We start from the raw sequence: 13123 nt of genomic DNA, 5'->3' as shown, positions 1-13123 counted from the left end.
CATAGACTTTACCTAAAACTTATAAACTCAAATACTACAATATATTAAAACAATATCATAAATGTTAAAAAATGTCCTTTCCGAAACAGGGATGTTTCGGAAAGGACATTTATTTTAACATGACACTGCAATTAGCAAACATGTCTGTGCAAAATAATATTTTACACAATCATGAAGCATAACATAAAGAACTAATGCAAGGTAAAGTGAAGTACAGAAGTCCTTAGAATATCTCAGAATCAAAAACTTCATGAAGTCACATTTAATACTGAAACAGGAAAATTACAAAATATCATTGATTCGTCAAATTTTGGATATTTTCATCCATTTTTTTTGCAAATACATAAAAGAGCAATACTCTCTGAGTAAAAATAAGTGGTTTTCTGGAGATCAATACCTTAAATTATCATAAAAGTCACACAATTCAAGGTTTAGCTTATGAAAATTAAAAAAATGATTTTCAAAATTCAAATAATCATATCTTTATACATACACAAGGTTTTATCTCGGGATTGTCATTTCTTATACCCTTCAGGTCTATACTTTCAAGAAAAGTACAAATTTCAACACAATAATGACTTCTATTTTTGACCCTTGGTGGGAAAAAAAGGAGCCCAGGATTGTAAAAATGCCCATAACAAACAATGGTCAATAGAATTCAACATTCTGTTACATTATCCAAATGTCATAATACTTTAATCAGTTTTACATTTATCCAATATTATATAATTTCTTTGTAATGATTTGTAAACCCCTGGGAAGAAATGCTAAAACAGGAAAACATTAAATCAAGAACATCAAATCTTGAATTTTCTAATCGAACAAAACAATGCTGCCGAGAAAACATTAAAGACAAGTAAACTCACATTCATTTCCTCCAGGACTTTTTGTGTCTCATTTGGTGAATGTCCAACAAGCACAGCACCTAAATAATTCAAAACATTTTTTCTCAAAAATCCAAAATGTAATATAACAAGGCCATTTACTACTGTTCCCATTCTTTGGAAATACTCTTTCAAGCAAGGAACAATTCCAATTTTTTTCTATCCCACAATCTCTGGTTGGCTAGCTTTTAATGTGAACAATAAAAGCTTAAGATGTTTTTGAAGACACATTAATGGTTACAATTTAGGTTGATATGAAGGCTGACCTTTCATCTGTGACAAAATTGTAATCAATACTTGTGAATTTAAGTACATATCAGATGCCCTTTCATGAGCAGGAGAAATGCAAAAATATTTGAATGTTTAAAACTTTTTTTATTTTCTCAAAATGGACAGCATGAACAACATTTTTGTTCTTATTTACTTTAAGTTAAAAAGTCAAAGAAACAGAAAAAAAAGTTATTTTCTCTTACCTAAATCTGCAAGATATGGTGGGTTTTCTCCTACCCTTATTGAAGAATTTTGCAATAGGAAAACCAAAGTATCTCTGGCAAATTCATTCACAGACATTATGTCTTTGATAGTTTTTATGATTTCTTCTGTAAGGGCCTGAAAATTAAAGTAAAGCTTTTATAAATAAAACTTCTCATGTCAGCATTTTCAAAAGACCCAAACTTCTAGCTTCAGGCTGACCAAAGTCTAATTATAGAAGTGGTCTAATGATGTTATATGAATGTGTCAAATGCGTATTCTATACAAAGTGATGCAAACAGTATAATTTTTTTTTTTTTTTTGAAGTGATGAGAAAATACAATTCGAATTCACGCTTACTCTTAAATGTTGATTTTTTTCAAACTCTTCTTCTACCATGTTCTCTGTATATGCCATCAGTAATTCTCCGGGATAGATGGTTCTTTCCAACTCTGGTTCTGAATAACCTTCATCAATATCCCTTGAATGTCTTTGGTCTTTATCTTTTTCTGCTAAAATCATTGTCATAGAACTTCAAACTACAGTAATACTTCAGAGAGCTTACACATTTTTGACTAATAAGTAATTTGCCAAATCATTCAGTTTCTGTGTTTGTATCTGCACACTGTTAATTTTAATATTCAACTTCACAGACTAAACAAATAAAAATCAATTGTGAACAAAGAGCCCAACTTAATGAACAAGTAGGATTGAGCCTGTTTCAAAAAGTAAATGTAAGAATGTAATATGTTCCAATTTGTGAAAAAGTGCTTCAATCCTGAGGTAATCAACTGGGATGTAAAAAAATATTATTAAGATAAAATGCCACTCTTTCTTTTTCCTGTCTAATTAACACTCATGATTTACTTACCACTAAGTGAAGGTGGTTTGTTATATGTAACTTCACTGTCATCAAGAACTTTGAGAATTTTAATCCTGAAAGCATAGCAAGTGCATAATATTTGAGCAAAGTATAAATACAAATGTGAAACAATTCCATGTGCTTCATTTTATTTCAATGCGAGTACAATAAATTCTATAACAAACTGTATAAAAATTGATCCTTTGTCACCCATATCCAAATTCTTTTTAAAAAGATGATTTGTACAGGAAAGAGTTTATAAAACAAGATCACTTTCATGGTTCATAAAAGCTATATTAATTCACCAAAAAGGTCAACAAGGTTTATCATACCTCCGGTGTCCAAGTACAGTCATCCTTATACCATTTTCAAAATCTTGGATTGTGTTTATCTTGGCAAATGTTCCCACTCTGTAGATATTCCTCCTCAGCAGCATACCTTCAATGGTATCTCCACTAAACAGAAGTGAAAAATTATAAAATATTCACAGGTTTTGCAGAAAAAAACATAATTATATATAAAATGTTCCCTAAAATTCAAAATTATATTGGTTTTTATCTAATTAATCTACTTATACATGACACCCAGCATGAAAATTATCTCATGACAGTATGTTTTCAGGCAAAAAAATGGAAAGAATCTGAAAGCATTTGGCACCTTGATATCTCCTTCTGGAAAATCCCAATATATGGCAACCTGAGTTCATGTTTCTTTTTTATCAATCTGACCAAGGCGTCATCTGTTATCTGAAAGAAAATAATTCAAATTACATAAGACAAGAAAAATGTTGAGGTATTTTTTTTTTCAGGAACTTTGTAACACACTTATCTTACAGCATCAAATTCATGTGTTAGCACTCCAATTGACGATTTTGATATCTACGCTGTACTAACCAGTTGTTGTGTGGGAGTTCTCAAATTTTTATTTTACCTCTCATCTCCTCAACTGGCAGATGGACAAACCTTCTTCACAGCTCTGTTGATGGGGAAACTGGTGGGCATTACAGGAGTGTGAGAGTTGAGGAGATGAGGGGTAAGATAAAAATTTGAGAGTTCCAGCACCATATGGCTGTTCCAGAAACTGGTCTTCATTTTACACTTTTTGAGCGGAGGACTTTGCACTAGCAAAACCTAGATCGTCAACAGGAGAGTTAAGATAAGAATTATGTGCTATTACCTTTATTGGAATGATTGCAAAACATTTACGGTTCTTACCTCAAGCACTTTATTAAATTTTGGAAACAAAGGGAAATCATCAACGGCAACTATTGGAACATGCGGGAAGTCAAGTGGCACCGTTTGTCTGCTTAGAGCTGCTGTGTTTGCTCGTTCGAAGTAAGGCGGCATCGGATATGTCTGTTCTTCACTGTCATCCACCTTGTTGTGGACATTTTCTCTAATATCTTTATCGTCGTCGTAATCATCGCTGTCACTTCCACTCCCGCTGCTGGCACTGCTGTAGTTTCGAGACGTTATGTAATGATTCGAGGCACAATTTCCGAGAAGGTACGAAGAGTTTGAAGAATAATTACTCAAACCTAGCATGCAGCTTCTATTTTGAAAGAACCGGCTGTTGGCAAAGCTAGTAAGACAGCGCACCCCGCCATCCAAAGGCACTTTCGAGGACATTCTATGGCTCTGCAATGAACGTGAACATTGTATCAGCCTATGGGTAAGGTGTCCATGTCCAGAGGAGTATCCGATTCCGTGTAAATTTGTTCCTAACTTTAGACTAGAGTTTACACCGTGTCTTATGAGTCTGTGAATGTTTCTGCATGTTAAAAAGCACTTCTTTGTATGTTTTAATGGTAGATCCATGTGTACTCTCCGCATGAAGGCAGCCATTTTGAAAGGAATTGTGGGAAATTTTATGTAATTGGTGGTGAAAGTATTTTAAAGATTATGCTTACATATAATCATATATTGTCAAAATAGGCTAATGTTTCGGAATTATTTATTAAAAAAAACAAGCATGTGGCACAAGGCTGCTAACGAATAGTGATAACGCTTGCTTTCACTTTGGGCAATAACTATGCTACTTTAACGGAACGCAAAACGAGGCCATGTGATGGAGACCATAGACTTTGCTCCAAAGTCAGTCGACAGGAGAGAAATAACTTAGGTAAATGTCTTTTTCGCATCCAGATCAATGTCAGTAAAAGAAAACAAGACAGGCGTGTGATATTGCTGATCGTCAGGGTCATGGTCGGACAATTTACATGCAAATGTGATTTTTAACAACCTCTGAGAGCGTTTGGCGTATCTTGCCACCACAACACAACGTCCTGCTGACGTTTTTCTCTTCTCGAAAAGACTTTTTGTAGGCTCTGTCATATGTTCTGCTACAAAGAGCAATATATTGACCACGAAAAGCTGTAGAGTCATGAACTGAATTGGCCAATGCCCATGAACTGAATTGGCCAATGTCCGTACACTTCACAAAGAAATTATCCCATCTAAGATTCTTAATAACGTGAAGCTGCATGCATGTGAGAGTTACTGTAATTTAAAACCTAGCAAGTTAATTTGTACCCCTTTAGTAGCCGTTTTGAACATTCTGTTTTTATTTGTCTTTTTCAAAATGTTCAGCATAAGGCCTTTCATTTTCATGGTCAGGTAATTAGCAGGTGTTTTTGAAAGAAATTATAAATATTCCCTTTACACTATTTACTGACTACATGTAGATATTATCCTTTTTTGTCCCCTAAATTATTATATTATATTATATTATATTATATTATATTATATTATATTATATTATATTATATTATATTATATACTCATTTTTTTCATCAAAATACTAATTACCAATTACCACTTAATACCAATTGCCAATTCAATATGCTGCTGAAAACAAACAGAAGATTGATTAATCTGCAAATGGGGCATAAATATGTTATCAGATAGAATTTTACTGGAACAAGCACCTGCTAAGATGTGTTCCATCAAGTTACATATTATTTATTATTATTTATTGCGGTTCAAGTACATTTTTTACAATGACTATGACCTAACAGTATACATTATATAATCATATAACTAAAATTACAATAGTAAATTACAATATTGTTTATACAATAACTGTGATCAGATTTTACAATTGCAGTATACGCTCAGTTACTTTGGTTGACTAGGTGGTGGTTGGTTGAGAATATTCTTTCTTTCCTTATTACACATTGTGATATAGTGGGCCACATTCTTTATAACTTGTAAATCATTTGACTGCATTATGCATTTGAACTGACCCTCTGGGGTTTGTGTAGGATCTGGTTTTAGGATCTCCCTGTGTTTGGTGAGTAAGGGGCATTTTAAAAGAAAGTGTATTTCGTTTTCCACTTCCTCTGAGCATAACTTGCAGATCCTTTCTTCAGGGGGTATTGATTTTGGTTTTCGGTATCTGCCTCTTTGGATTTCTAAGTCATGTGCCCCTGTTCTAAATTTTGCCAAATTTTGCATTTCATGTTTTGGTATAGGTGCTGTTGTGTACGCTTCCCTTTCATAATTTGTTTTAAATAATCGATATGTACGTAGTATGCTGTTTTCTCGCTCTATTTCTTTGAGAAACAAAAGGGTATAATGACTTTCCAGTGCGTTCTTTACTTCTGCTTTCGAGGGGGTATTAGTCTGTGTTTTCATTAGATTTTGAGTAATGTATTTGATTTCCCTTGACCAATTTTTTACCTGTGTATCATGTTTTGTTTCATATTCATACATTGTTTTTGCCAAGCGCTGCTTTGGCATTTCAGAAAATCTTTGCCAGTAGGATGTAGCATGACCAATTATGTCATGTGTAATTGGGAATCTACCTAGTTCTGCTTTAGCTGCTATATTACTGGCATTGCGCCTCACACCTAAAATGTATTTGCAATAGTTATTTTGTACTACTTCAAATGGCAAAGTATTCATGTATTTAAGAGATTTTATGCTTTTAGATGTGATTGATGGTCCCCAGATTTCGCATCCGTACATCAGTATGGGTTTTATAAGGACATCGAAGAGTTTTAAATGTGTCTGGGTCATATTGTGGGTGGTGGACTGTAAAGCCTGCTTAACTGCAAAAACCGCCTTCATGGCTTTACCTTTCAGATCATCAAGTGCGCTTTTGAATGATCCATTCGGTTTGAATTTTATCCCTAAATAATTATATTCATGTGTTATTTCTATTGTTTGATGGTCTATTGTGAAATTCATGTTTGGTTTTTTGCCTGACTTACTAAATACCATTACTTTCGTTTTGTTGGTATTGACTGTGAGTTTCCATTTTTTGCAGTAGTCCCCCAGATTGTCCAGACTTTTTTGTAGGCCCTTTGCAGATTTAGATAGAATAACGAGGTCATCAGCATATAAAAGGTGACTGATTGTAGTGTTGGCATTAACTTTTACGGGATCACATGTGCTGTTGAATATATTTTTCATATCATCTATGTAAATATTAAAAAGCATTGGACTCAAGCTGTCACCTTGCCTTATTCCTATATCTGTCTTAAAGTAGTTTGTGCGTCTTTGGCCAATTTTGACACACAGCTCTGTAGTTTGATACATGTGTTTTATTGTTCTGTAAAAGTTTCCTCCTATTTTTTGTTTTAATACTTTGAGGAATAGACCTTCAATCCACACGCTATCAAAAGCTTTTTTAAGATCTATAAAACATGCGTATAACTTATTATTCTTATTGATGAATTGGTTAATAAGGCTGTTTAGAATGAACATATTGTCTGAGGTTCTATATGTAGGGCGGAACCCTGCTTGTTCTTTAGAAAGAGATTCACATTCTTCGATGTAAGAGAGAAGCCTGGTATTTAGAATTGAAGTGAAAAGTTTTCCTAAACAACTGCTTATACAAATTCCTCGGTAGTTTTGTGGGTTTAAGGGATCTCCAGACTTCAGCAGTGGCTTTATCATACCTTTATTCCAAAGAGAGGGGAATTTACCACTACCTAGGATTAGATTGAATAGTTTAGCCAGTGATTTAGCTATGAATGCGGCAGACGTTTTTAGCATTTCATTAGATATTGTATCTTCTCCGCATGATTTCCTGATTTTCAGACCTCTGATAGCTGATTTAATTTCCTTGATGGTTATGGGATAGTCCAACTTTTTGTATTGTTCTTGGTCTAAGTGTTTTTCTAGGTTGGCTAGACTTTCGTGTAAGTTCTGATCATTTTGAGAGTTCTGACTCTCACCTAATTTTTTAAAGTAGTTGTACCAAGTATTGGGCTCAATGTATTCCGATGAGTCACTTTTCATTTGCCCCTTCAATTGCCCTATGATTTCCCAAAATTCTTTAGGGTTTTTATTTTCCATGTGTAATAGGTTGTTCAAAATATTGTTTTTCATTTGCTTCTTTTTATATTTTACTAGTTTTTTGTATTCTTTTGTTGCTCGATGATAACTAGTTTTCAGTGCCATATTAAATGGGTCTCTTCTCAGCTTTTTTCCTAGTCCTATACTTTCTTTTCTTAGTATGTTACAGTCCTGGTCGAACCACGGTTGTTTCATTTTGTGTTTGGATTTTTTGTTAACATGTGAACGCCTTCTTTTGAGTGCCCGGTTTGCTGCTGATTCCATTATGTTTGTGAACTCATTCACTGCATCATTTACTCCTGATTCGTTATTAGCAAAAGAGGTGCATTCGTAATCTATAATTTTTTGTGTTATTCCTGCACTTATGAAAACCTCTTCAAAGGCTACTTTGGAGTCTTTATCCCATATAAATTTGCTTTTAATATTTGTAGTTTCATGTTGTTGTGTTTTTTCACCTTGTTTTGTTTTCATTTCAAGAATGCATTCCAGTAAACAATGGTCTGAGATATAGTCAATGGGGTTTACACAGAAATTTTTGATTGATTTGAATAGATCTGAACCAACCACCATGTAGTCTACCACACTATTCCCATTATTACTGTGACATGTATAGTATCCGAGAGTATCTCCCTGTTTTCTGCCATTTAAGATACGTAACTGTGCAGAGATGCATAGGTTGACCAGTGAGTAGCCAAAAGGGTTAATTTTGTGGTCCAGATTATTTCTTATCTTTACTCTTGTATCACAGGTATAAGTGTCTGGAAGTGGCACTCTGTTTACTTCATCATTCTCTATGTACTCTTTCATATTGTGGGTACGGCTGTTAAAGTCACCAGCTAACATAATATCTCCCTTCTGGCTATATAGAGCGATTTCCTTTTCTAGCACGTCATAGGTGCTCTGTTCAATTGTTCCACTTGTACTATTCTGTGGTTTTATATAAACAAAACAAACAAAAATATCTCTTTCAAAGCCGAAAAACTCTCTAGTTAGCCGTACCCATAAGAGATCTTCACTACTACTATCTACTCTTGTGATACCTTGCATAAGAATTTTTCTGTAGTATACTACTATGCCACCTGAAGGTCTACCTTTCAGTTTTTTCTTATTTCGAATTTGGTGAAAATGTACATAATCACTTCCGGGGAAATTGACATTTGATCTAATGCTACTCCAGGTCTCTACAAGACCCACTATATCATATTTAGAGAGTGTATTTACAAAGTAAGTGTCCTTAAGTTTTTCGCTAAGGCCATGAACATTTCTCATTCCTATTCTAAGGTTTTGCGACATACTACTGAAATATTGGATGCTTCAGAGCTTCTAGTATTTTAACTGTCTTACGTCTATGCAAGCTTTCTAGATTCAATTGTATCATTTTCAGTCTTTTAGACTGGATTGTTTACTGCGTTTATACCATTTTTCAAACTATAGGTATTGATTGCATTTAAAATCAACTTTGATCCATTGAAACAAATTCCATTGACGTAATAACTATAATTGTTTAAACTCAGTAATCTAGTATTGCATTTAATCTATTTGGATGTAACTCTATCAACTGATAACAAACAACAGCTTAATAACTACATTGCTTTACAATTACTTAACTGTCTACATTGACTTACCACAGCCCATCTTCTTCGGCTTCTTTATTGAATGCTTTTGAGAGGCTTAATTATGTATATGGTACCAGTATGTTATATATTGAGATTCATCGTTACTGAGAGGTCTCAGTTTTACTTTATCTTTTAAAGTCCATCTGTATCGTTCAATAGTTTATGCAGTTCATATTTAGCTAATGTAGCTTAGTAGATTCCTTAGCGTTTCTATTATGAAAGTGTTATTGTCACTATCGCGTACCGGTGTATTTGGCTGCTGCAGTGTCTGTCCATCTCTGTTGTTAGCGATGTGTTGTCTATGGGGCACCTCTCTTTCACTGTGGCCGTAGTGGTTCCTATTTTGGTTGGAATGAGGATATACGTGGAGGTTTCTGCTGTCATTTTGCCATCTTTCCAAATGCAGCATTTTCAGTTCACTTCCAACGGGATGTTGGTGCTGCTGGATGTCACGTGGATAAGATAACACTTTGCTGTTGCGGTGTCCTCTGGGCTGGTATGAGTGGGAGATGTAGGTGCTGTTTGGATGCATGGTGCCTGAAGCCATCTTTATGTTACGTGCAAGAGTGATAACTCCAGGCCGGGCGAGGTGTATTCCATCTGTAGTAAAAAGATCTCTTCTGCCTATTATGTTATGATTCATCATGAAGTGGACTCCTGGCAAGGAGTGGCAGAAGTCCTGAATGATGGCATTTGCCTGTAGTGCATTCGCGTTGAATTGTTCATTTCCCCAACGGGGGAGAATATCACTGACAATTATTTTTGTTTTTGGGTATTGTTGTCTGGTGTGGTTAATTAGGTCACTTAGTTCCTCTGCCACCTGCTGCGGGGGTTGGCCTGCGCTGATATTATTAGAGCCTATGATGACTGTGACAGTTCTGGGTTGTCCGAAATGATTTTCTGTCATTAGTTTTTTGGCATCCGAAATTTGTTTTCCATTTAATATATAGCAGCGGCTGTTTGTCTTCGGGAATAGTTTTTCTGCTAGCAGATCTTTCCCAATCGAACTAGATATGACTACATTGTCTATATTCAAGTAGTTGCTGTGATGCCTGTCCGGGTTGCAATAGCCTTGATTCCAGCTGCTTTTGTTTTGCCTGTGTGTTTGATGGGATCCCACGATGTGATGTGTGTTGCCGGGGTTAGTTGGTTGTGAGTTCCAGTTTCTATTCTGTAACTCACAACTGTAACTGATCTGTACATACATCTACAGTACTGTATGGTACTGCAGTTCATTGAAAATGTTTGACTGGTTTCAGGAATGTCTAGGCCATGGAAGGATGCTGCCACACTCATACTGGCAGCCAGAAGGGGGAAATCTCCTTTGCAGTTAACATCTCAGAAATCCCCCAGACATATTTACCAGGACTACCATCTTCTCATGCTGAAGCGAAGTAGCAAGAGCAAGTTTATGCCCAGTGCTCATGTTTTCCCAGGTGGTGTCTTGGACCCTGCTGATTATTCTGAAGAATGGATGGAGGTATTCCAAGCTGCAGGTTTCACAACCTCTACAGCCATCCTGGAACATTCTGCTGCAGTCAGGCCACCTCTTTATAAGAATAACTATGGGAGTATTATTCCCAATGAAGTGGCATTAAGAATATGTGCAATAAGGGAAACATTTGAAGAGTCTGGAATTCTAGTGGTTAAAAACTATGAAGACATTTTTTCCAGTCCCCACATAGAGCTTGCCAAAACAATAAGAAATATCAGCAGTGATGTTGCACAAGTTTCAGTGCTTGAGTATTGGCAGAGGAAAGTTGACGACAGTGCTCAGAATTTTATAGGAATGTGTAAAGAATTGAAAATTGTACCCGATGTTTGGGCTCTTAGTGAATGGAGTGACTGGCTCACACCTACAGACATGGCTTTCAAAGTAACAGGACCTGGTCAGAACAGACGATATGATACAATGTTTTATATTGTATGTACCAATACTGTACCTGATACAGCATTTTGTAAACGAGAGATGGTTTCCTCTGAATGGTACACACCAGATGCAGCTTTGACGCAGTACAGGAAAAGGAGAATCTGGTACGCACCCCCACAATTGTATGAACTGTGCAGACTCAGGAACTTCAACAAGATCCTTGATTTACAAAAGTTTGCTGTGAGAAGGGCTTGTTTTGGCAATGAAAGATGGTTACCAATAAGGATGAACTGTAAAGATGGGGCATTGTCCATTTTACCTCAGGATTGTTTGTATGTGGAGGACTGTGAAAATAACACAGAAACCCCAGAATTTGAGGAAAGTATTGAAGAATTACGCACAAAGGCCACCACCCTCCATAGGTTTGAAATTAGGAATTCAAGTGATATTCAAATAGTATGTAACGTACAACAACCTTTTGGGCACGTCAAGCCATTACAGAGCTTTTATTCTAGTAAACTGTAACAATGTCAGTGGTTATTGTGGAATGCAAAGCAGCATTAATGATATGTCTGCCAAACTTCTTTTTTTTTTCCAGAAAGCGTTTTGTTACAATCATGCATATAAGTTAATACACCAATACCATGTAATATGCACAGTCATACAGTTTATTTCAATCATCATACAAAGAAGAATATTAAAAATAGATTTGTACTTAATTTTGACATATTGAATTTTTTTAAAAACAAAACTGGAAATAAAAATAATGTTATCCTTTGTTTTCTAAGGTCCTACAATAGTTGTAAGATACACATGGGGTTTTATTGATCAAAGTCTTTACTAAACAAGTTTCTAACAAAGTTTTTTACATAAAAGTTTGTAGCCAAGTTTCCCTGTATGACAACATACCTAGAGATGTCAGGAAATAGTCCAACTTCTTTTGCTGAATATAAAGTTCCTCAGCACATGCAGATTGTGCATGAAATGATCTTATGCTTGCAGTATCTTAACTTCCTGACATCAATATATCTCATTAAGATTTTAGAAAATTTTGCTTAATTGAGAAAATGATGATATATCACAGTGCACACAAAATTATATAGATTATTTTTGCTTTGAAAAGACTGACATCTCACTTAACCACAATACCATAAAACTTTGCCATTTGCCTGAAATGGCATCGTCAAAACTCTAAAACAAAGTCCATCAATTTAAAATGAAACTGCTGAAACTCATTGTAATGTAAGTTGGAGAGAAAAAGATATATGGTAAAAATATCAGTATATAAAACATATCAATAGATATTAAACAGAGAAAAACAGAATTTGATTATTTCCATAACGCAGATAAGTATTTTGTCAGATTTGTAAGATTACGCGAAAGTTGACTTCATTTACAGTAAGCAAACTCACATACAGCAGAATTCATTAAGGCACAATTAATGAGGTCAAGATTGGTAATGCCAATCAAGCCCACTTGTATATGAAGGGGTAGGCATCATAGTGTCTGGCATGAGAACTGGAATGCTGATCACTGAAGTAGTTCAGCACAGCCAGGAAAGTGTCCCGGTCACGCTGGAAAGGAATGATGGCTTTGGCACTGTGTCCGTCCAGTGTGGTGTGGGACGACCAACTACTCCCGTCCCATACATAGACTGGGTTGGTCACTTGGGATGCATTTTCGTCTGCTGCGGTCAGGTACAGCTTGCCACCTGTAATCAATAGAAACGAGTAATGTGAACACTACTGTTGGATTTTTAGGAATGTAAGAACAGTTCAATGGACTTTTCTCCTTTGTTAAAAAAAAAAAAAATTTATTCAATAACATGACCAATTAACCCAACCACTGTGCAAAAACATCTAGACTCCACTCTCAATTCATTTTGGCCAGTGAAACTGAAGTCCTTTACCTTGTATACTCCTGAAGGTTCTGCATGTGATCTACATAAATGTTATTTCTACAACCAATCTATTTTTACAATCTAAATAAAATTAAGAATTTTATCCCACAAATCCTAAGATTTGGTTTAGGCCACACTTTTTTATTTTTATGGATGACATCCTCTTGGGACCCCGAAATCGGTGCGAGAGGGCGAAAAAAAAAAAAAAAGAACAGTT

General features: G+C 35.3%; 3 protein-coding genes across 6 annotated transcripts in view; 1 reads left to right on the top strand and 2 right to left on the bottom strand.

Annotated features, from left to right (window-relative positions):
• Window positions 1-4083, bottom strand: part of LOC106161222 (lon protease homolog, mitochondrial) — a 19729-nt gene extending 15646 nt beyond the window's left edge. Inside the window, exons 1-7 of one of the 2 annotated variants that reach the window (XM_013538112.2) lie at window positions 3432-4083; window positions 2875-2963; window positions 2550-2672; window positions 2227-2291; window positions 1716-1867; window positions 1358-1493; window positions 867-925 (exon numbers count right to left, since the gene is read on the bottom strand). In XM_013538112.2, coding sequence (XP_013393566.2) covers window positions 867-925; window positions 1358-1493; window positions 1716-1867; window positions 2227-2291; window positions 2550-2672; window positions 2875-2963; window positions 3432-4061 — 1254 coding nt within the window. In that variant the 5' untranslated portion in view covers window positions 4062-4083. The remainder of the gene's footprint in view (window positions 1-866; window positions 926-1357; window positions 1494-1715; window positions 1868-2226; window positions 2292-2549; window positions 2673-2874; window positions 2964-3431) is intronic. The other variant, XM_024076946.2, reaches the window with a different exon arrangement.
• Window positions 3729-11793, top strand: LOC106161226 (acyl-coenzyme A diphosphatase NUDT19). 3 transcript variants are annotated; one of them, XM_013538125.2, is made up of 2 exons: window positions 3729-3888; window positions 10396-11793. In XM_013538125.2, the coding sequence occupies exons 1-2, from the start codon at window positions 3885-3887 to the stop codon at window positions 11529-11531; spliced, it is 1140 nt and encodes a 379-aa protein (XP_013393579.1). In that variant the 5' UTR covers window positions 3729-3884; the 3' UTR covers window positions 11532-11793. The 3 variants fall into 3 exon arrangements, with proteins under 3 accessions (XP_013393579.1, XP_013393588.1, XP_086857438.1); XM_013538134.2 differs by lacking the exon at window positions 3729-3888 and adding an exon at window positions 4172-4338; XM_087001312.1 differs by lacking the exon at window positions 3729-3888 and adding an exon at window positions 4378-4832.
• Window positions 11654-13123, bottom strand: part of LOC106161214 (uncharacterized) — a 26424-nt gene continuing 24954 nt past the window's right edge. Inside the window, exon 23 of the mRNA XM_087001304.1 lies at window positions 11654-12717. Coding sequence (XP_086857430.1) covers window positions 12473-12717 — 245 coding nt within the window. The 3' untranslated portion in view covers window positions 11654-12472. The remainder of the gene's footprint in view (window positions 12718-13123) is intronic.

Source organism: Lingula anatina, chromosome 1, assembly GCF_051362555.1.
Source record: "Lingula anatina isolate TDL-2025a chromosome 1, LinAna3.0, whole genome shotgun sequence".
NCBI lineage: Eukaryota > Metazoa > Brachiopoda > Lingulata > Lingulida > Lingulidae > Lingula > Lingula anatina.
This window is presented reverse-complemented; position numbering and strand designations above follow the sequence as displayed.